This window comes from Mobula hypostoma, chromosome 17 (assembly GCF_963921235.1).
Source record: "Mobula hypostoma chromosome 17, sMobHyp1.1, whole genome shotgun sequence".
Classification (NCBI taxonomy): domain Eukaryota; kingdom Metazoa; phylum Chordata; class Chondrichthyes; order Myliobatiformes; family Myliobatidae; genus Mobula; species Mobula hypostoma.
The window spans coordinates 10718024-10741994 of NC_086113.1; the positions used below are offsets into that span (position 1 = coordinate 10718024).

Here is a 23971-nt window from a genome sequence, read left to right on the forward strand (position 1 = left end):
AAGGAATACAGGACGGGAGAGATTATATTTTAAGATGAATCAACAAAGCGTACTATTGAAACCAGTTAAAAAGAAATTTTGATAACCTTTGAAACAAAGTATCTCGCATTTTCCTCGATACTTTATAATTCGATATCGATATTAAGCAGTGTTTGAACCATATTTAAATTTAAAGTGGAGCTTTGCTGAAGCTAATCGATAGACTGCAGAATTATTTTTGTTTTACAAACATTGAGTATAATAATTCCTTAGTTTGGGGCAAATGTTATCCGGCAATTTTCATCATATTCTTCATTTAATAACGTATATTTATTATACTCAAACACACAGGCCGTAAATAGCAACGACCACCTCACTGCCATATCTAAGTAAATATAATACTGCGTTTGATTGATTTGAAAAGATTGAATGTTTCCTAAAGTCTAAAGGAACATATACTTTCATTGTTGGCAATCTCCATGCTGATGCTCTGGAGCAAGTACCGAAATGGTCCCAGTTTTCCTCGTCCTGTCGTTATTCCCCAGTTCTACAGTGGGATTAGAATCCGCCGCTTGACATAATTAATTATTCCGAGTAAATTATTGTCTGTAAACCTGATCCACGTCGGTCTGTAATGCGCAAAAGATTGATCTGAAATTCTGACCGACCCTCTCCGCTTCGAGAGGCCTCTACAGGAAGCTGACAGATGGCCGGCAGCGCCTTCGAATCGACCGCGTTTGCCTGCATTATGCTACGGCCAAGTGGAGTTATTATTCATAACTGTGTGTTAAAAAAAAATGTACACTCTGATTCCCGCAACAAACAGAATAAATAGGCAGGCCGCCAATACAAGGAAGATCCTCTGGCTGCTTGTAATCCTTTCGTGAAGGGAGGGGGTGGGGGGCTGCTCCCAGCAGCCTGTGTTCGATGGAAGGGGTTGCTCATTTCCATGCCAATAGCTGGAACGCAGAGGATAGACGCAGGCCAGGCCTTGATAGGCTGCGGTGACATTCGTGCACAGTGAAGACATGGCGCCTCCTTTTACAATCGGACGCCACACCACACACAGCTTAATTATAAATATCTACATCATACACCCTTCAGTCCAATTAATCATTTTGCCCGCTGCTTTGAGGTCGTCCCTTATGCCTCACGGATTAGCACTGAGGGCAGTATCAGTCACTGTCGATCCTGTGCAGATCGAACAGCATCAGTTACCTGTATTAAAGTGCAAGAACCAGAGTAACACATAATAGGTTTCGCACAGACTTTCCCGACCTAAGACTGCAGAGCTGGGCTCCAATATAAAAATTAAAACATTGTTCTCCCACCCTGCTATATCTGAGGCACTGGCCAGAAAATAATTAATCCCATAGGTCAACAAAAACACGACCCTCCCCTCGAGAGTTTCTTAGATGCTAAGTTTTAATATTATCAGCGAGTTGCTTTCCTTACCTGTTTGCGAGGCTGCTGTGCGGAAGAAGGCGGACATCTCCCCATTGTAGACGTGCGATCGGCGCTTACACTAATACCGTAGCAGACCCGAGCAAAGCAGTACGTGCATCTTGAATAAATTCCTGCTGCATTCTGCCGGGCATGCTTTGAAGTATAATGCATTCGTGGGCTAATAATGTTCGCAACCTTGATGGAAGAGCGTTTGTAATTTAAATGCCACTACAGTGATCGATCACCGCCAAGAGCATGCAAACTTCGCAGCGAGCATCGCAATTGGCCAACCGGAGTCACGTGGCCACACTTCACTGTATATTGATATAATTTTCTTTCAGCTCTATTGAGGAAGTGGGGAAGTTGGCACGGTCCATCCAGGTTGGTGGACAGTCACTTTATATGCTGGTTATCCCATGACAGATGGACAATGCAAGGATGAACTCCTTTCTAGACTATTCCATCATTAGCGGAGACACTGGGACTTGTTCTTCTAGAAGTTACCATGCAGAGCAAGGAATTACAACTTATCAGTCTTGTGCCGTTGGCAATAATAATAGCAACGTTGATGAGCGCTATATCGTGAGCAGAGGTGTCCAGATAAGTGCTCCTCTTCATCATCACCACCATCAACATGCCAGCTACACACATAACAACCTGGGCATTCCTTATAGTGCCCACCCTAACTGTGGGACAGGATACCCAGCACAAAGCTTTAACACAGGCTATAGCCATCACTATTCACTGAACCAAGAGACTGATGGCAACGGAGGTTATCCTCAGTGCAATCCTGCCGTCTATCCCGGAAACCTCGCCTCAGCAATTAGCCCGCAGCACCATGGCTTTGGCGGGATGGTGGGAGCAGGCCAATATGCCCATCACCCTTACAGGCAGGAGCATCAGAGTTTGGTGCTCGCTACAGGCTGTCACCCTATGTCACCCGTTCCTGGCACTCACCAGGAGGCTTGCTGCTCCCCGTCAGCCGAAACCTCTCCGCCAGCACAGACCTTTGAGTGGATGAAAGTGAAGAGGAATCCGCCAAAGACAGGTGAGTTGAATTTATCTTGCCATATACCGTTTGTTTTACGGATAAAGGTAACATGAAGCCAACTTCTCGCTAAGTGGGCTGGAAAAGTGGCTGCCAAATCTGTCAGCTCTGGTGGAAAACAATGAATCTTGCCCTGTTGCATATTGGTAAAGATGACCCGGTGAGCCCACCTCTTGCCTTGATTATTTCTCCTGTGATCTATTATGTCTTCTGTACCTCAACCGAAGTGGATTTTAAACATCAACTAGTTGACGATATGCAGCAGTAGTAAGTAAAATTGTCTTAAGTACCTACGTGGAACTGCTGGTTTATCAGTGCATCAACTCTTGACCAGAAATTAGAAGCAATTATAACTTTCTTCTCTCTGACTTAATTATTTGTTCTGTGATTTTTTTTACTGGTTTAGGGAAGGCTGGTGAGTACGGCTTTGCCGGTCAGCCCAACACGGTGAGAACCAATTTCACCACCAAACAACTCACCGAGCTGGAGAAGGAGTTCCACTTCAACAAGTACTTGACCCGGGCCAGGCGGGTGGAAATCGCTGCTGCCCTCCAGCTTAACGAAACGCAGGTAAAAATTTGGTTCCAGAACCGACGCATGAAGCAGAAAAAGCGCGAAAAAGAGGGTCTTACCTCAGCTTCTCCGGCCACACCTGGAAGTGAAGCAAACACAGAAGACGCTTCAGACAAATCAAGCTCTACCTCGTCGACCCCCTCCCCTTCATCATCTACCTCAGAAACTCTCAATACTTCAGGCTAAAGCATTCCAAACACCAAACCAAATGTTTTACCAGTTGTCTTTAGTTAAAAAGAAAACAAGATGTAACTCCATATGATTTTTCTGGGAAACTAACTAAACGAAACATTATGGGTTGGGGAAAATAATCTGCCAATCTCTAAGCAAACCAGAGATGCACTATTTGAAAAGCGTTTACACAGAAAAAACAACTACTGTATAATATAATTGTCCTATTTTAATTTAACGTGTTGCATATATATTGTAAGCTGCGCTGGCTGTATATATTGTCAAGAGTTTTATCTTTTTACAAATATTTTCTAAAAAAAAATCATGTTGAGAGCCAGGGTCACGTGGCCCTTATATGAAGTAGATGTAGAGATTTTATATGAAAATGTAATCGATGAATTGGAGAGGAAATTATGCATTTCTTGTTCATGCAGAATGTCGAGCTGAGTGAATAGAGGTGCTCTGCCCACACTGTGGAAGGTTATGTGTACAGGAATTATTGTATACTTCATTGCACTGGGCTATGTAAAATGTGAAAGGTGAAAGATGTTAAGTATATGTCCCTCCCCCTTCCAAATGTAAGTTGGTTACCTCAGCACATTGTTAAAATACCTCAGAATGATCACGTTTACTCAGATATTTGTTGGGCTTAATGTCATGAGCTACCTGTTAAAGTAAGTTAATTAAGAATCTAAGCCAAACGAACGTTTCTTTCTTTCCCCCTGTGGTTTGTGTCTAGAATTTTGCATGATACAATGCTGTCAGTGTGTACTTCTTCTACATTACTGAGTTTTATCAGTTCTTCTCTGTGACTAGATGTTATATACAATCAGCACGTGATTTGAGACAGTTCTGAGATTTTTTTTGAGACTGAAATCCAGAACAGAATTTACGGGTCCAGATAATAAATTCTATTAAAATGCTGCGTTTCTTCGTTATAATCTGGTATTTTCCTTGTCGTTTCCTGAACTTGCTTACTTAGTAATACTATTTCTAAAATTTCTTTTTCCTTTTCTCCAATTTTTTTACATTACATGCATTTTATTTATTTTAGATTCTTAATTGATAAGACATGAAGAGAGAGGGGAAAAGTAACTGAGGTTAAAGCTTGCCGATTCAAGCAAACCGAATCAAAAGTCAAAAGGGACGTTTTCTGCTCGTAGGAAAAACAGCGGTTCTTTAAAGGACCCCTTTCAGATCAACATTAAATGCCACACATACCAGATCGACAGAGTGACCTTTTCACCTTGAACAACTTATTTACATATATGTAAACAACGCACTTTCCAAAAACACTGCCACCAACTAGCTTTAGATTATTGCACCAAGTTTCCTTTGCTGATTTCACATGCACGTAAAAACAGTTTATTCAAAACGCACAGGATAAAAAACATAAGATTATCGAATTAACTTTTTAACCTAAATCATTTTTTTTCATATTGTTTTGACGGAACAAGCTGCTGACGCCGCGTGACTAGAATGTCACTGGCATTTGCTTCAGAATCAACACGATTAGATGCACTTTGGTGTCAATAGCAGAAGTCGATGGTGTTTTAGGGCACGTCGGCCACATCAATGGAGAAAGCTGCCCGCATTTGGAAGATTGCAGTCAATGTAAAGAGAACTTCAAAGAAACGAACACTTGCTTTATATGTTACTCAAAGGCCCAATATCGTTTTGTTGACAAAAGTAAACAAACTTGTACGAAATTCACAAGGCGAAAGCCAACCTACCTCTTCGTTCCCTTTATTTAATGAGCCGGCTAAATGTTCGTTCAATACAAATATATTGCTTTTATTTATATTCTTGAACGCACCTGGATTCCAATATGAAAAAAGGAATAATTGAGACGATATCAGAAGAAGGGCAATAATGTAACACTCTTCATAACTTTAGGACACTTCTAAGCACGTTACGGCCACTGAAATTCTTTTGAAGTTTTATCAACGTAGGAAATACGATGGTTCTAAATAAGATAGAAAGATAATTCATTAGGTAAATTTACATTTTATAGTTACTGTATTTGTATCTTTCCACAATATTATAAAAGTTCACGTATTATGGTTACGTACTCTTACATAAACTTTACCAAAAGTCTGCACGGACATTATGCACGACTGTAATATCTGGCCATCTGTTGCTGTTGAATAGGTGCAAAATTCAATCCTTAATTGATCCCGTTTGCTTTCTCACTCTTCAGATTTTAGCCCTCGCTACTCTAAACACTCGGCGTCATGATATGGAAAAGAAGTCGAGCCCTTTAACGACTTCTTGCCAATGAATATGCCTATCAATTTTGTGTACGCTCGAGAAAAATCGTCTGTAAGCGTGTTACAACCTACACAAACCCTATAAAATAAAACCCTCCAAAAAGTATAATGAAGTCATATGCTGACACATTTCTGCATACACAAATGCTGGAGGGCCTTTAGCAAGTCAGACAGTAAACGTCGACTGCTTATTCCTTTCCATAAATGCTACCTGACCTCATGAGTTCCTCCAGTATTTTGTGTGTGTTACCGTGGATTTCCACTGTCTGCAGAATCTAAACACAAGAAATTCTGCAGATGCTGAAAATCCAAAGCAACACACACAAATGCTGGAGGAACTCAGCAGGTCAGGCAGCATCCATGGAAGTAGGCAAACAGCCACCCCTCTTGTGTTTATGACTTTTCTACATGTTCTAATTTACCGAAGGGCATAAGATACCTCGGTCAGATTTACAATTCTTTTAATTTGATGTAGAATTTATAACTGATGTGGAATATATATTCAACTAAGATATAAATTCGCCGTAACATTTTAAATCTGCTGAATCCACTAATATGTAAGATCAAGAGATGACCTTTTTCTAATTTAGGCTTTGTTTCCTTGTAGGGGTCAAGTTTTTGATGAACACCGAGGATATTGTGCCCTTTATTCGTGTACTTTGTGACTTTTTGTGTGTTGAATTGATCTGTCATGAACACAGTAGCATTCTTAGATGATGATTTGTTTGAAAACGGTCACGAGTTAGAGCACCTAATGATAAGGCAGAGATGGCCCAAACGTTCATTCCATTGTAACATTCATCCTCCTGAATTTACCTTTTCCATGTAGAGACTCCGCATTTCCCTCCAGGGCAATCAGATTAAAGCTGATCAATATTTACTCGGTGTGAAAGGTTGCCTGAAAACCCTATAGCTAAGAAACTGTTCCACTCTGCGCGTTCAACCCTGTGTAATCTTCAGTTCACTGAAAGTTCAAGCCGAATTAATTCAGTGTTGGGTCATTTTCAAATTAGCCCTCTTGTTTGTAGCCCGAAGTAAGCCCAAACATCAAACTCCAGACAAATATCTTAGACCAGAGATATGGTGTAAGCAATCTACGCACAATCACACCAAAAAACCCTCGCAGAATCCAGAGAAAAATGCAGGGTATTAAGCAAATTGTTATCCTTGTTTGAGGTCAAAGTTCACCCCACCACCGAATAAATGAATATTTAATTATACTTTATTGCCCTATTCTAATGACAGGTCACGTTCTTAGTAATCTTCTCTATAAACATTGACGTCCTAATCGATACTAGGGTTTAGTTTTATGACAGAACTGAGACAGAAATTGTCAGCCGTTATTGCAAGACTAACTAGACTTCATTGTCTACAGCTATTGCTTTAATATAACGATTTATTTCGTTGAAAGATGACAAGTTGCAATGGAATTCCGATTATTTAGTATTCATAAAACCCGTAACAACAATATACAATAAGATTTCCCAAAACTGAATATCAACGCATGGTTACGTAAATTATTGGGAACATTTTCCTGTATTGTAGATTTGTGAACTTCCATGCCGGTTTAACTTCCAGCAGAATTTCAAAAATACTTCTGTTCTTTTTCGTGCTCTGAGGTCGTATAATGGGGATTCTGAGAGTGATATATTTTATGGAAGGGGTTCAACAGCACCTAGATTCTAGGTCCTAGAACTACAAATTGAACGGACTGAATGGACCTTCAACCCGAATATTTAACACAATCATTTGATCTATATGTTAAAACAAACCATTCAGCTTTTGGTGATAGCGAATTCACTGCTCTGCTTATACAATCGTGTAGTGATAGCGAAAAATCTCTGCCACTATAGTAAGTGACCTCTAAAATAGTCAAATCAACCCTCGAGTTATTATTAGTCGTCAATGAATAGATTAAGTAGGGCAATCTGACAGCATGAAGAAAGGCTTCAACTGAAAGGCACGCATTGGACGACTTAGCACAGAAAGATGATTCCTATAGCATTGCATAGCAAATCGCTACATTTTCTTTCGAGTATACTTTGACGTACCAATTACACAAGTAATGGCGGAAGTGACTCTTGCCTCAACAGCAACACAGTATTGACGGCTGCACCGAACTCAGGGGCAAATGAAGTCATTGAAAGCGCATCTTTAATAAATTGACGAAATTCTATTTTAACGCACTTCGCGTTCGGAAACAATCAACAAGTTAAAGTTCATATATAAACTGTCAGAAAAGTGTGAATTTGATCCGGGGTTAAGCAATATTCTCTTGTTATTTTGCGACCTGCTAAAGAGATCTTTATTTTTTGAAGGGGTGGTGGAGAGTTCGTTTGAACTATTTTCAATCTATACCTGTTCAGGTCATCATGCTTGTTTTCGTTTGCAGTTGATATTATCAATGAGCTTGGAGCATTTCCTGCATTTGTAAATCCACTTTATTAACAACGGATGAGCTTATCAACCTGTACAGTATTAATCTACGCTATAAAACAGTAATTTGTTTCGAAATAATCAACTGGGTCTATATACCGGACAATCCCAGTTTTGACCTTTTGATAGTTTTGCCCATAAGGTTAAGCAAACGTACTCCAGGACGTAAGGGCCGATTCATCAATTTAAGAGGCCGCGCAGTAACTGGTCGCGCGTGATAGCAAATATTTTACATCTGGAAACAATAGGAGAGTTTAATAGTATGTACCAAATGACACTATGCTAATAAATAAAATTTAAAAATAAAGAAACTCAACAACCACGTTTGTATCTATGCCTGAAAATATACGCAAATTATAAACCAAAAGTTGAAATACTTAATCAAACTTGGTAATTAAGCATTTCGTTTTTTATTAATAAAACCATGTTCAGAGTACACATAAATGTACTTAATTTTACTGACGAGGTGCATAATTTATTCTATTCTACAATAATATTTGTGGATGTAGTCAAATGTCCGTTTGCATATTTACACACAGACCATCGATCGGACCTTCTCTTACACTGTAATATTAATATAAAATTTTGAAAGTCAATAGCATGGATCGATAGTTTAAACATAATTTTCCCAGTTAATAGCAGAAAGTGTGAAGAGATAAAATCGATATCGGTCATGGTGTACAGATCATCAGAATCAGATTTAATATCACTGCAATATGTCGTGAAATATGTTGTTTTTCGGCAGCAGTACGTTACAATACATAATAAAAACTATAAATTACAATAAGAAATATAATTATTAAAATTAAATAAGAAGTGCAAAAAGGCAAAGAAAAGAAAACTAGTGGGTTAGTCTACATGTATTCATTGTCTATTGAGAAATCTGATGGCGGTGTGGAAGAAGCTGTTCTTAAAACGTTGGGTATGTGTCTACAGATTTCTGTGCGCCCTCCTTGACTGTAGCAATAGATGTGGGCATGTCCTGTGTGACGGGGGTCCTTAATAAAGGAAAATAAGAAAGGCATGCCTTTTCAAGACGTCCTCGATTACTTCGCAACCAACTGATAAGCCCTTGGTGTTTACACGCTTAAGACCAAAAACTAAAAAAAAGTTGCAAAATGAAGATTACTATTTTGTAAATACAATCGAATTTTAAAGAAGTTAAGTCATTTTTCGTTCCATTGACGGCGTTTGAAACAAATTTTCACTGAATTTGAAGTGAATGCTGGACACAATTCTTAATTGATTGGATAGACATGTTTACGCCTTAACTTCAGAGGTGTAACTATCATTATGATAGGAACGGTGCAATAGTGAACTTTCAGAATCAAACCTTTTCCATCTAAGTAGACGAATTTCATTTTGCAAGCACGAAGATACGAAAATCAGGATGAAATGCTCAGAGGATTCTACATTTTTGAATACACATTTCACGAAACGCTCACATTTTCGGGAATTCTAACAAGAATTGCAATGTTAGCTGGTGTTGAATGAATATAAGAGACAACGGAAAAAGTATGAATTAGTGTTTTAAAAAGTGTTACTTTTAATATTTCTTTCACTGCGTTGGAACCCGAGAGCAAGATTAAACTTCTGCAATAACTTTACACCATTCACCAACAAGAGCTATGCCGTTTCTGTTGGTTGGCACAGTCGGTCGGAATGTGTCTAAATGTCTGTCCCATGCTACCTGTAGGTTTGCAAGTTGTGCTAAACAGGATGCTCCTATTATAGTACTATGTCATTTCTGAACATGTAAATTAAACCTTCGTACAAATTCAGTGTTTTCCCCACTTCGAAAGGTTAACCAGCCCTTACATGAGGAAAATTATGCTCTATGCTATTCTTATTGATGTAAGCTGCATCAGTTACCAATGGCCCTCGTTAAGGGCAATCTTTATAATGCTTCTGATACAACACTGGACTCCGTGAAACCGGACGGTAATTGATAACGCCAGCTCGCCCCTCTTCCCCACCCCCAACAATCCCTTCCTCACCCGCTCCCACGAAGACTGGAGTGATGAATGAAGGTTTAACTTTATTTTAGTCGTCAATTGAAACATTTGATGTTTTCATGTGCAGTTATAACCCGAACATTCTCTGATAGGTGTCTTTTCAGTACCCGGTTGGGCCGCAGCCTTTGGCTTTGGAATTTGACTGTTAGGAAGACGAATTTAGTTTGGCGCAGAGTTGATGAAGACTGGAGAAAGCAAGCAAGGCGAAGGGACGTGACTTACTTAATAATGTCTTGCAGGTTAAACTTGCGCAGGACTTGCTTTTCATCTGGGTTTATACTTCAGTTATAATGTTCGGGGCGAGTCGGGTTTAGCCAGAGAATACTGAAAATATTTATCGCGAATCGTTTCGGTTATGCATACAGAGTTATGTACGATTTTTTTTTGTGCTGCTTTGCGTAAGATCTTGTGTGTGCTGTTTTGTGTACATTATAGAACATCCTGACCCACTTTCATCCTATATTCCCTGGTGCAGAAATGGGTTCAGCTGCAGAACCTGGCGAGTGCGAGCAAGCGAGAGAGAGAAAAAAAACAGCTCTTTGTGTGCAATGAGCTCTTGGAGAAATCGATGATATTTACATAGAAGGATCATTGGGTTTAATACTGAACCGGATTATTAATGTGTACTGTAACTTTTTAAAGAAGATTTCTAATCGTCTTGAAAAACAGTTCTTCAGAAACGTTTCTTTTTAAAAGACGCGTCGCATATCAGCTCTCTGATATATTACACATTGTGGAAAATAGGAAGTAATAGCCGAGATTAGTTTTGGGATCAGTTTGACGTAACTTACAAAATAACATAACGTACATGCAACGTGCAGGCACCTAGTGTACATCAAATACGCGCCCGTTTTAATTTAAAATCAAATGCAGTTTCCGTTTTTTAATCAAAACCGGGTAGGAACTGTAAATTTAGAAACTAGACCCCAGTAAATTCCCAAAAGAAGGTCAGTCAAAAATGTAATGGAGATATGGTAAGTGAAATGCACGTCAAGATGTATCGCTCAAATGTAAAACGACATGTATCTTGGACATAATAATTTCATTATTATGTTGATACCCTTTCAAAGGCATACTATATGCAAACTGCATTTAGACAGCGCGAACAAGCTGCCATCAATGCAAAGCGTGCACCTGGGGCAATGCACAGAAGAGTTGATGGTTTTAGAGTTCAGCTGATGGGAAATAATAACCTTGCTTTCTCAAAACACAACTGGAGCCTGTTACTGAATTGCACGCGTGTTAAATTGTAGTATTAACAGATAATATTGGAGGGAGGGTTTCCAGGGAGGATAGAACGGGGATGAGTAGTTCGGTCATTTCGTCTTTTTAAAGCATGCAATGCTCAGTGCAGACAGTATGGTTTTTATCTGATTTACTGAGGAAATATTCGAGATAGCCCTTTCAGTTTGCACCAGCCCATCATCGTGCAAGTTCCAGCGCTAATGATCACCTCACCTCTGGAGAAGAACCTTCAGAAAATCGTCAATGTTACTGCAGAACCCCTGCTCACTTTAGATGTAACATTCCGAGTTTACAGCTCGTTGATTGATATCTGGTAATAGTAATGTAGAGCTGCCACATGCGTCCATCCATCATCAAGGACCTCCACCATCCAGGCCATGCTCTCTTGTAGCTCCTGCGACCAGGGAGGAGGTACAGGAGCCTTAGGTTCCACACCACCAGGTTCAGGAATAGTTATTACCCTACAACCATCAGGTTCCTGAACCACAGTGAATAACTTCATACACCTCAATACTGAAGTGACCCCACAACTTATGGATTTACTTTCAAGGACTCTACAACTCATGTTCTCAGTATGATGTGCTATTTATTGTTTTGCTTGCAGAATTAAACTTCTTTTGCACATTGGTTGCATGTCAGTTTTTTTACTTCAGTGTAATTTTCATTGATTTTATTGTATTTCTTTGTTCTTCTGTGACTGCCTGCAGGAAAATGAATTTCAGGGTGTTACAGTAAATGGTACATATACTTGCACATACTTTGATAATAAATGTACTTTGAATTTTGAAATTTAGAGTGCAATTACACACAGAAATGTGCTTCTTATACTAACTCCATGGACTTTTCTTTCTATTGGCCTGAAGAGGTGCTTTGCACACACCAAAACATTCATGCAAAGAGTTAATTTTGCTTTAGTTTGCAATGGGTTTCTTGAGAAACATACAAACTAGCCCGAGGGTCGTCCTGAAAACTCATTAAAATTAGTTTCATGTACTGCTGGACTTGCACTCCTTGTGTTTGCAATCTGTTAAACACAAGACATTCTGCAGAATCTGGAAATCCAGAGCAACACGCACAAAATGCTGTTGGAACTCAGCAGATCAGGCAGCATCTATGGAGGGGAATAAACAGTCAACATTTTAGTGGGTGTGTGGCTTGAGGTGGCATCTTCTATCCTAATGAATTAGTACATCTGTCATTTTCTTTAAATGCTGAGCAGGCCAAGATTCTTCTACTTTTCATAATATCCCAGTCTTCTAATTCTTGAGATGGTCACATTCATGGTCACAACTTAGAAACTAAATGTCATAGTTTTTTTTAGTATGGAAAACAGGAATTTTCAGACTCTCTGCATTGTTGATGCAGTAAGCATTTATTGCATTTGCTAACTGCCTCTGGGAACATTGCGGTGACGAACTGTCCTCTTGAATATCTATGGACTTTCTGGAGAAGGCACTCCTACACTACCAGTGAAGGACTGGTGACATATTTCTGGTTCAGCATAGTGGGGACTGTACAGGTGGCAGCAACGCCATGCACATTCTGCCCTTGTCCTAGATGCAATGGGTGTGCAGAGTGTTGTTGGAGCAGGCTGTGTGAACAATCGCAACGCATTTTGCAGATGGTACACAGTGCAACCATTCTGTACCCACAGTGGAGGGAATAATTGTCTTGTGAGGTAGCTGTGGAGCCAGTCAAGTATTCAGAATGGTGCTGAATTTCCTGATAGTTGGTATCCATCAGGCTTCTGAACCGGAGTGGATATCTTCACTCATCTGAACTTTGAAGTGGTTCCACAACCTATGGCCCTACTTACAAGGACTTTACAACTCATGTTTGCAGTATTATTTATTTATTTAGTATTATTATTTTTATTTATTTTTCTCAGCTCAAGCTGGTAAAATCTAAAGTACAGGTATAGCCAAGCAGGCTTATTTCTCAATTGCTAGGAACTTTTGGACTATCCTAGTGGTTGTTTACTATTGTGGTTTATTGAAGATTTCCATAAATATTGCTGGGTAAGCCTAATTGTTTAATGCAATTTTGGGATGATACCAGTTGTAGATATTACTATTGGGACAATGTATATATACCCTGTTCATCTTCCATAGTCTTTCAATTTCCTCTTTTAATTCAGCATATTTCTTGTGTTTTTCACTTACTAATTTCTGTAGTTATGTGTGTTTGAAATATCTATATTGATTAAGTAATTTGTTCTTGCTTGTTTGGTCTGTAATATTATATCTGGATGGCTGTTATGAATTGTCCTATATATTATTATTATTTGTTTTTTTGTACCTGTGCATTTAGTTTTTGCACATTGTGTCTTAGTCTTTGTTTGTGTGTAGTTTTTCATTGACGTTGTTGTATTTCTTTGTCATACTGAGAATGCCTGCAAGAAAATGTATCTCAGGGTAGTATGTGGTAACATATACGTATTTTTTATACTATATGTAAATTTACTTTGAACTTTGCACTTATGTAGGCAAATCGTATGTGTAACTTAGGGCCGTGCACAATCCGGATTTGATGGAGACAGCCATGAGAAGCGCAGAGGAACATCTGGAGTAACTTCTGAAATGCCTGCTTTGCTGCCACTGCTATTGTGCGATCGAGAATCTCCGGAGACAAAGGCCCCAAACTCTCGGCTTTGCATATCGCCTGTTGCCGGGGCTGGGGTCGAAGCGCTTGGCAAAGATGGTGCTCGGTGCTCGGTGTCGAATAGGTGGTCGGAGTCAGAGGCTCGGAGTTTTTCGTGTGGACTCGGACTCGGACTGTGGTCGGATGCTTCCGGGATGCTGCACCGGCAAGTTGGCAGTGCTGGAGGTTTACCGTCTGCATGAGATGATGGGACTTTCGAGAAGCTTTGAGTCTTTTACTGTGCCATGGTCTGTTCTTATCAAGTTACGGTATTGCTTTGCACTGTTGTAACTGTATGTTATAATTATGTGGTTTTTGTTAGTTTTAAGTCAGTTTGTCATGTGTTTTTCATGATATCATTCTTGAAAAACATTTTATCATTTCTTAATGCATGAATTACTAAATGACAATAAAAAGGGGACTGCGTGTCCTCATAATCATAATAATCATCATAATAATAAATGAAGGGTATTCTTTTAAGATATGTGCCTTGTAGATGTGGAAATACTTTGATACAGGATTTCTAGCCTCAAGTTCCTTTTGCAGCCACACATGATATTTATGTGGCTGATCCAGTAGAACTTTAGTCAATGGTGATACTGGGATATTGGTCCTATCTGAAATGGTAAGGATAATGCTATTGAATGGCAAGATTAAGTGGTTAGAATCTCTCTTGTTGGAGTTCGCCATTGCCCAGCACTTCATGACATGTTAATTATCGCCCATTCTTGAATGCTTTCTGGGACTTGCTCCATGTAGGCAAGGTCTGTTTCATTAGCTGAGGAGTTGCAAATGGAACTAAACATGGCATAATCATGAGCAAACATCTTCAATTCTCACCTTTCCCCATAAACCCTGTTCCCCATAAATTGGAATTTATTATTAGAGAGCATTGAACGTGCAGCATGTTACAGGCCCTTCAGCCCACAATGTTGTGCTGACCATGTAACGTACTCTAGAAACCACCTAGAATTACCCTACTGCACAGCCCTCTATCTTTCTAAGTTCCATGTACCTATCGAAGAGTCTCTTAAAAGACTGTATTTTATCTGCCCCCACCACCGTTGCCAGCAGTGCATCCCACACAACCACCACTCTCTATTATGGTCTGGTATATCATTTAAAAAGTACTTTGACTTATGCAACAAAGTGTAGCATTTCCTGGGGTCTTTGCAGTGAGAATAACTCAAAAATACCTGCATTTTTCAACAATTTAGCCAAACTGTCTTGATTGCCTGTGAGTTAGAAGGCTACAAAGCAGCACCATCTGTGGGAAAAGTTAACCACATATGCACAGCAAATGCCAAGCTAATCTGAGTGATGATAGACTATTAGACCATAAGACCATAAGACTCGGCCTTTCAAGTCTGCATTGCTATTCAATCATATCTGATTTATTATCCCGCTCAACTCCGTTCTCTTGCCTTCTCCCTGCAAACTTTGATGCCCTTACTGTTCAAGAATCTTTCAACCTCTGTTTTAAGTATACCCAATGGCTTGGCTTCCTCAGACATTGGTGGCAATGAATTACACAGATTCACCACCCCCTGGCTAAAGAAACTCTTCCTCATCTCTGTTCGAAAGGATTGTCCTTCTATTCTGGGGCTGTGCCTCCCTGGTCCTCTTGATAGTTTCTGGATCATTGCAATCCCCAAATCTAGGCCATGTGTGGCATGCGATCAGAGTGTAATTCTGAAAGAGGAAAGAGAATATTTCCAAATAAATGTTTTGTAGCTGCCAATTTTATGCTGCATTTTCGATCTGACTTTTGGAAGCAAATGTGATGAATTATTTGTTGAAGAACATGATCCAAGCATATTAATTATCTGTGTTTTCACTGATGCTGACTGATCTTCTGTGGCCTGGTATTTTTTGATGTATGATACATTAGGTACTTTGTGACATTATGTCATTCTTGGCAACTAATAACCCAGCAAGTTTATTTAATACATCCTTTACCTATTATGGACCAGTTGGCAAAAATGTAGAAGTCTGTTTGGCTACCTCAGAGCAATAATTCATAAAAGTGACTGGTATATTTTAAAACATATTCACAAGCAAATTTAAAGTGAAAGATGGATCACGTTAAGAACAAATTCAGAAGCTAAAAGTAAAGATATGTTGCAAATCACAATCACATAACATACTAAAGTGTTTTGAAGCCATTAGAAGCATTTTAAAAATTAATCACAGCTGTAAACTAAGAAATGCAGAACCCATTTGTGCTCAACAAGACCCTCAAAATAAAATAGGAATCCGGCAATTTGTTTTCTGGTACTGCTGGTTGCATAATAAATATTGCATAAGACGCTAAGGAAAAAAAAGTCCCTGGTCTCTTTCAAATGCTGTTCGTGCATATTTTATGCCAATGTGGGAGAGCAGAAGGGATCTTGATTTAACATTACATACAACCAAGAAGGTAGCTTTTGTATTGATTCCATAAGGTTGTCATGGCTGGGGGAGGTCGTAAGGATAAGCTTCCACTAACTATTAAATGCTCCCAATGGCATGTGTCTCAGATAGCCTCTGACAACCAAGTCCAGACCTTGACCATCGTGTGTGGCTACTAAGCCCAGTGGAGCTATTTCTACCAACAGGAGAAGGGGCAAAGGCAGGTTTCTAGTGCCTTAAAACCAATCACTTTGGGCTCATCAGCCGTGGTTAGCAGTTCATCTCGGAGAAGGAAAACTCTGACCTCAAACCTTGGCTGCCTTGCGGCTACACCCACCCAGGAGGAAGGCTTTGGGAGTAAACCCCAAAGATAAAAACAGAGCTGGAGTCCCAAAGGCAGTTCTACATTGAGTTCAACATTGTCTGGCAACTCCTGTGATGCTGCTGGTGCCATATTATATTGGTTTCTGTAGTTCCTTTGGATTCATCAGCTGCATGGAGCGGGGGAGCCTATTGCATGGGCAACAGCTTACACTCCATATCATATTACCTTGGCTTGCATATCATGTAGACAGCTAGAACACAACATCCATGGTTAACCGTAACCAGTGGAGGGCTTCACTTCTGTAACGTATTGATATGTTCCCCACATTATATGGTCATACTGCTGCTGGCAACAGAAATGATTATGAAATACAAATACATTTTGAAGAGAGATGGATATTCTTCAACGTCAATGCCAAAACATTGGAGTGAAAAGATTCAAGTTTTTTTGTGAAAGTTTTCTTCTTCAGAAAAATAAACAATATCCCCAATGACTCTTGGGAAGCCCTCTTGATATAAAAGGTAGCATTTTAGTACAGGAATATATGTGGTGTCTTAAAAGGAATCTAGGCCAAGTTGTGCTGACAGCTTACAGGAGTTATCAAGAGGAAGGGAATGCAGCTTGCTGGAGGAGGAGATGGGGTCAGTTGTGCAACACCAGCTGTGAAATCACAGGAGATTTGGAGAGACAATCCTCCTCTCATTGGACACAAGTCATCCCTCGCCCTTGTTCACCAGGATCTTCCTCATTCTCTTGCTTAGTTACAGTCATAAATTCATAGAGAATTACAGCACAAAAAGAAGTCCTTTGGCACCTCTGTTCCATGCTGAACTCTTACTCTACCTGCTCCCGTCAATGCACACCTGAGCTATAGTCCTCCATACCCTTCCCATCCGAGTACCTATCCAAACTTCCCACTTCTGTTGGCATCTTGTTCTCCTCTTTCAACATCCTTTGAGTGAAGAAGTTCCCCCTCATGTTTCCCTTGAATATTTTACCTTACACCCCTAACCTATGGCCTCTAGTTCTAGTCTCACCCAACCTCAGCAGAAAAAGCCCACTTGTATTTATCCTATCTATACCCCTCAGTTTTGTATGCCTCTGTCAAGTCACTCTTCATTTTCCTGTGCTCCAGGGAATAAAGTTGTAACCTATTTAACCTTCCCAAAATAGTTTTTCAGCTATATCAGCAACATTCTTGGCTGCATTTTTGGGATGCACAAGGAGCCAGGAGTTGGTGTGATTGGAATGGGGAGGGACATTAGTAGGCAGAAAACTTGCAAGAAGTCAGTATGTGAGCTTTAAAAAAATAGTACCACATTCATTCATTAACTTTCAAGTTTGGTTCTCTAATTAGTTAAGAAAGTTTCCTTAAGGTTGTCATTGCTGGGGTTGGTAGTGGGGATAAGCTCTCACTACCTATTAAATGCAACCAATGGCTTGTGCCTCAATTAGCCTTTGTCAACCAAGTCCTGCTCCTGGCCTTCATGCGTGGCTTAGCTGCTAAGCTACTAAACCCTGTGGACCCACTTCTACTGACAGAAGGAACAAAGGCCGGTTACTGGTGCCTTTAAACCAGTCATGTTGGGTAGATGGAGCTCATCAGCTGTGGTTGGCAGCTCATCTAGGAGAAGGCATTGATAGAGTGGATGTGGAGAGGATGTTCCCTATGGTGGGGAGTCCAAGACCAGAGAACACAGCCTCAGGATAGAATGGAGATGAGGAGGAATTTCTTCAGCCAGAGAGTGGCTGTAGAGGCCAAGACATTGGGTATACTTAAGGCAGAGTTTGATAGGTTCTTGATTAATCATGGCATGAAGGGATACCGGGAGAAGGCAGGAGATTGGAGCTAAAAGGGAAGGACTTGGTGGGTCAAATAGCCTAATTCAGCTCCCATATTTTATGGTTTTATGGTCTCAGGGTGTAAAGTCACATCAAACAATGGAGACCATACTCAGTACATCATTAGAACACTGACATACTTCCCTATGTAAACCTTGTTTGCTTTTCAGATGCAAAAATAGGTGTAATCTGATGGTGATCACTTTGGCTTTTGAGAAAATTGATTGGCTTCTTTGAGTGCATTTAATGCTAGTGCATCTAATATTTTCCTGGCATTAGGGGCACATCTAATGATGTCACCATTTAAGCAATACCCACTGCAGATTTAGATTCAGATTCAGAATTATTTATCATGTGTACATTGAAACACACAGTGAAATGTGCCATTTGTGTTAACAACCAGCACAGCCAAGGGTAAGCTGGTGGCAGCCCGCAAAGTGTTGCCACACATTCTGGTGCTACCACAGCATGCCTGCCATGTTGAGGAGAACATCACAAGCAGCAATAATCACAAAACAAATTTTCAATAGCAAAATAAACTCCTTTTCCATCCCCCCATCCCCTACCACCAACCCACCCAGCCACTCACATATCCAAGCTACCTGTATTGAAACATACAAACACAGAAATCTACAGCACATTACAGGCCCTTCAGCCTATAATGTTGTTCCGACCATGTAACCTCTAGAAACGCCTAGAATTTCCCTGCTGCATAGTCGTCTATTTCTCTAAGCTCCATGTACCTATCTAAGAGTCACTTAAAAGACCCTATTGTATTCGCTTCTACCACTGTTGCTGGCAGTGTATTCCATGCACCCACCACTCTCCGTGTGAAAAACTTACCTCTGACGTCCCCCTTGAACCTACTTAAAACTATGCCCCCTCATGTTAGCCATTTCAGCTCCGGGAAAAAGCCTCTGGCTATCCACACGATCAATGCCTCTCATCATCTTATACACCTCTATCAGGTCACCTCTCATCCTCCTTCACTCCAAGGAGAAAAGGCCAAGTTCACTCAACATAGTCTCATAACGCATGCTCTCCAATCCAGGCAACATCCTTGTAAAGCTCCTCTGCACCCTCTCTATAGTATCCACTCTCTGCAGTTTTGAACTGGATTTGTCTAACACACACAAAATGCTGGAGGAACTCAGCAGGTCAGAAAGCACCTATGAAAATTAACAAACAGTCATCTATGAAAATGAGTCAAACAGTCCATAGGTGCTGAAAATGAGTCAAACAGTCCATTGATTTCCTCCAGCATTTTGTATGTGTTACTCTGGATTTCCAGCATCTGCAGAATCTCTTGTCTTTGCAATCTCTGACTGTTGGGTATCAGTATAACTCAGGGCATTTTGTGCAGGTTTGTTACTTTGTGTCCTAAGGAGCACTGTTGACATGAGGAAAATGGATGACTTCAGAGCTGATTACAAGAGAGAAGAAGGCAGAATAAGAAGGTGGGGGAGGGGAAGCTGGCAGGTGATAGGTGAAACCAGGTGAGGGGGAAGTGAGAAGCTGGGTGTTGATAGGTGGAAAAGGTAAAGGGCTGAAGAAGAAGCAATCTGGTAGGAGAAGAGAGTGGACCTTGGGAGAAAGAGAAGGGATAGGCAGTAGAGAGAGGTAATGGGCAGGTGAGGAGAAGAGAAGGGGTAAGACAGGAGCCAGAGTGGGGAATGGAAAAGCCAAATCCAAAATCTACATGCAGTATCACATGTTACATCTAACAATGAGTGTTTTCTAAGCATTCTTCGACTGTTTCAGTCACTCAGTGCAAACTCACTAATGACGTTGCTGGCAGTATTTCATTCCAGAGCCTTGTTATGGCCATGACTGAAGCTGGAGGCTGGAGACCGGGGTCTGGAGATTGGAGACTGAAGGCATATCCTGCAGCTGAAGGACGGTCCGTGTGCATGGCTGGGTGGGAGGGAGTAAAGAGGCTCGTTTCCTCCAGCATTTTGTGTGTTTTGCTTTAGTTGTTCTGCTGCTTGCTCCGACTTGTTGTGTTCTGCGCTGTTCTGCCGAGAGTTGTGGACATGCTATGTCAGCAGTCAATGCAAACGATGCTTTTCACCGTATGTTTCAACGTACACATGTTAAATATTGTAAACCTGAATCTGAATCTGAAATAGGTCTTTTTTATATAGCCTGTCTAGATATCTCATAATTTAGAACACTTAAATTAAGCCTTCCTTCAGCCCACTTCCAAAGAAAACAAACCTAGTTTACCCATTCTGGCCTTCTATATATTGGCGAGACCCGACGCAGACTGGGAGACCGTTTTGCTGAACACCTACGCTTGTCCACCAGAGAAAGCAGGATCTCCCAGTGGCCACATATTTTAATTCCACATCCCATTCCCATTCTCATATGAGTATCCACAGCCTCCTCTACTGTAAAGACGAAGCCACACTCAGGTTGGAGGAACGACACCTTATATTCCGTCTGGGTAGCCTCCAACCTGATGGCATGAACATTGACTCCTCAAACTTCCGCTAATGTCCCACCTCCCCCTCGTACCCCATCCATTATTTACTTATATACACACATTCTTTTTCTCTCTCTCCTTTTTCTCCATCTGTCCCTCTCACTATACCCCTTGCCCATCCTCTGGGCTTTTCCCCCCTCTCCCTTTTCTTTCTCCCTGGGCCTCCTGTCCCGTGATCCTCTCATATCCCTTTTGCCAATCACCTGTCCAGCTCTTGGCTCCATCCCTCCCCCTCCTGTCTTCTCCTATCATTTTCGATCTCTCCCTCCCCCTCCCACTTTCAAATCTCTTACTAGCTCTTCTTTCAGTTAGTCCTGACGAAGGGTCTTGGCCTGAAACGTCGACTGTACCTCTTCCTAGGGATGCTGCCTGGCCTGCTGCGTTCACCAGCAACTTTGATGTGTGTTACCCATTCTTTGCTACTATTACAATTTTCCAGTTTTTACAACAGTCTCATAGGTCTCCTCTGCACCTTCTGCAGCACAACCAAGTCATTCCGATAATGTGGGGATTTAACTCAAGCCAACACGTACTGTGTACGTTTCTAGCATGACTCTGTACTCTTGCATTCTCAGCCTCACAATCACAAACAGAATCAGATTTTAAAATATTGACTTATGTCGTGAAATTTGTGGTTTTGCAGCAGCAGTACAGTGCAATACAAAAAACGTACTAAGTTACAAAAAGATATATATATAGTAGTGCAAAAAGAGAGCAAAAATAGGTAGTTTCTGTAAGTTCATGGACCATTCAGAAATCTGAAAGCAGAGGGGTAAAAGGCTGTTCCTAAATGTTGAATCTGTGTTTTCACGCTCCTGTTCCTTCTCCCTGATGATAGTAATGAGAAGAGGAATTCTTCTCATTTAAACGCCTCAGTTAATAAAGGGATTAATAAATCCACATATCTAATCATTAAGCAACTTTGGTTGCTTAGGTAGATACCAGGTCCTGGAACCTGCCTTTGCATTCTGATTTCCTTGTGGAATGTACCTCTTCCAGTCAGTCTTTCACAGCCAACACACACTTGCATTTTTTGATACAAACAGATGATTTAAATGAAACCTTTTCGCAACATTTTTCAAATTCTTGCATATTAAAGGAAGGAGATCAGTCTGGTAGGATTGATTTCATTGTACTCGTATGTTTGTGTGGTCACACTGGCTAGATTTTCTTGAATCATAGTCAAACCGGTAATCATTGATTTTTTTCCACTTATATTCTTGATGTCCCTGTCAGCAAGCTAAGCTTTACATAGGTTGAAATTGATTAATCCTCTCTTACTGGACTCAGCAAGGACTTACAAACTATTGATGCTTGGTACTGCCTTGAGATTTCAAGTCGAGGCATCAGTGATGCACAATCATGAGTCTTATGAGGATTCGGGGAGCTTCATCCTTTTCATCATCTTTTTAGTATTTGACAACATGTACAACCAGAACTGGATAATGTGACAAATTATCAACATTTCTATGAATAACAACATAGCAACTTTCCATTGATTTCTGCTTCAATCTGAGTGAAAATCACATTGGATATGACTTACTCAACATGCTTGGAGCAAAATCATAATTGTTTTTACAAATTAATTCAGACTAGTACACAACAGGGCCCACGGAGGGTGCTTTTTACTTATTTTTGCGGAACAAACCAATGAGCTGCATCACCCAACAACCCATCTATTAAAGGTTCAAAGGTTCATTTTGCTATCGAAGTATGTATGTAGAATACAACTCTGAGATTTGTCTTCTGTAGATAGTCACGAAACAGCCATGGTAGTTGTTGAAAGAAAAGACATCAACTCCACCTCCACACACAAAAAAGTAAAAGAAACAAAAACTCACAAGACCCAAACCTTCAACCCCTCCCTTGCAAAAAAAAGTACATATCACCTACTTGGGGAAAAAAAACAGCAACAATAACATCAAATCCCCAATCTCGCCTAACAGTAGGCTAAACACAGGAAAATTTACAATGACCAGTTAACCTATAAACCGGTATTTCTTTGGACTGTGGGTGGAAACCAGAGCACCCAGAGGAAACCTGCATGTCATGGGAAGAATATACAATCAGCACTGGAATTGAATTCTGAACTCCAGAACTCCCCGAGCTGTAATAGCATCACACTAATTACCACACTACTACCAGTTTATTACCACTATTTTAAGAATTGGGTCTGATAATGCTTTTCATCATCCCAAGAAATGCCAATGGTACGTGGTGATAAACTATTGTCAATCCTATATGGCCAGCTAAAGTAAGCATGTACCACTGTGCTTCCATCAGAGCAGGCTTATAAAGCTTTATCTTCATTGTTTGATTGTTCCAACTTAAATTGGCTAGCAAGTATTGAAACTTTACCTCAGAATTACATAACTTCATGAATAAAAAATAAGAGATAATGACAGAAACACTCAGCAGGCCAGGTTGCAGGTAGAACAGAAGCAGAGAGAATAGAAGCAGAAGAAGACAATTTGAGGCCTAGTATTGGGTGATCGGTGGTTCCTGGGGCCAATGCCAAGGATCCAGGCCTGATGTCCGATCGTAAGTCAGGAAGTTGAGGCCAAATGGATCTGTGAGTATCTGAGAGTCTGCTGGGAAAGCCAAGGGCCTAATATTTGTGCATCCGAGTCCACTGGAAGCCAAAAGTGGCCTGTCCTGGGGTCAGAGGACTGTCTATTTGGGTGAGTGGGAGGGAGGAACGGGACTTACTTTGCTGTTATTGTTTTGTCACTTGTTGTGTTCTGTATAGTTCTACCAAGCATTGTGGGTATGCTAAATTGGCGCTGGGATATGTGGCGACACTTGCACACTACCCCCAGTACACCTTTATGTGTATTAGTTGTTAATGTAAATGGCACATTTCATTGTATGTTTCAATGTACATGTGATAAATAAATCTGAACCTTGAATCTTGAATCTTATTATTTCAGATGAAAGACTCTTCATCAGAACTGGGAAGGAGACAAAAAAATTGTTAATCTGCAGAGAAAATGGAGGAAAGTTGTGTCTGATAGGGTAAATCTAGGGGTGACCTGCTGATACTTCCAGTATTGTTTCGTTCATAATTTTCTTTTTTGATTTTCATTTACAGATCGTCTCAGTTTG

At 40.5% G+C, this 23971-nt stretch overlaps 1 protein-coding gene across 1 annotated transcript; it reads left to right on the plus strand.

The window, feature by feature from the left end:
• Positions 1-1848: 1848 nt before the first annotated feature.
• hoxa1a (homeobox A1a) lies at positions 1849-3232 on the plus strand. Its single transcript, XM_063069297.1, has 2 exons — positions 1849-2473; positions 2880-3232. The coding sequence occupies exons 1-2, from the start codon at positions 1849-1851 to the stop codon at positions 3230-3232; spliced, it is 978 nt and encodes a 325-aa protein (XP_062925367.1).
• Positions 3233-23971: the final 20739 nt, after the last annotated feature.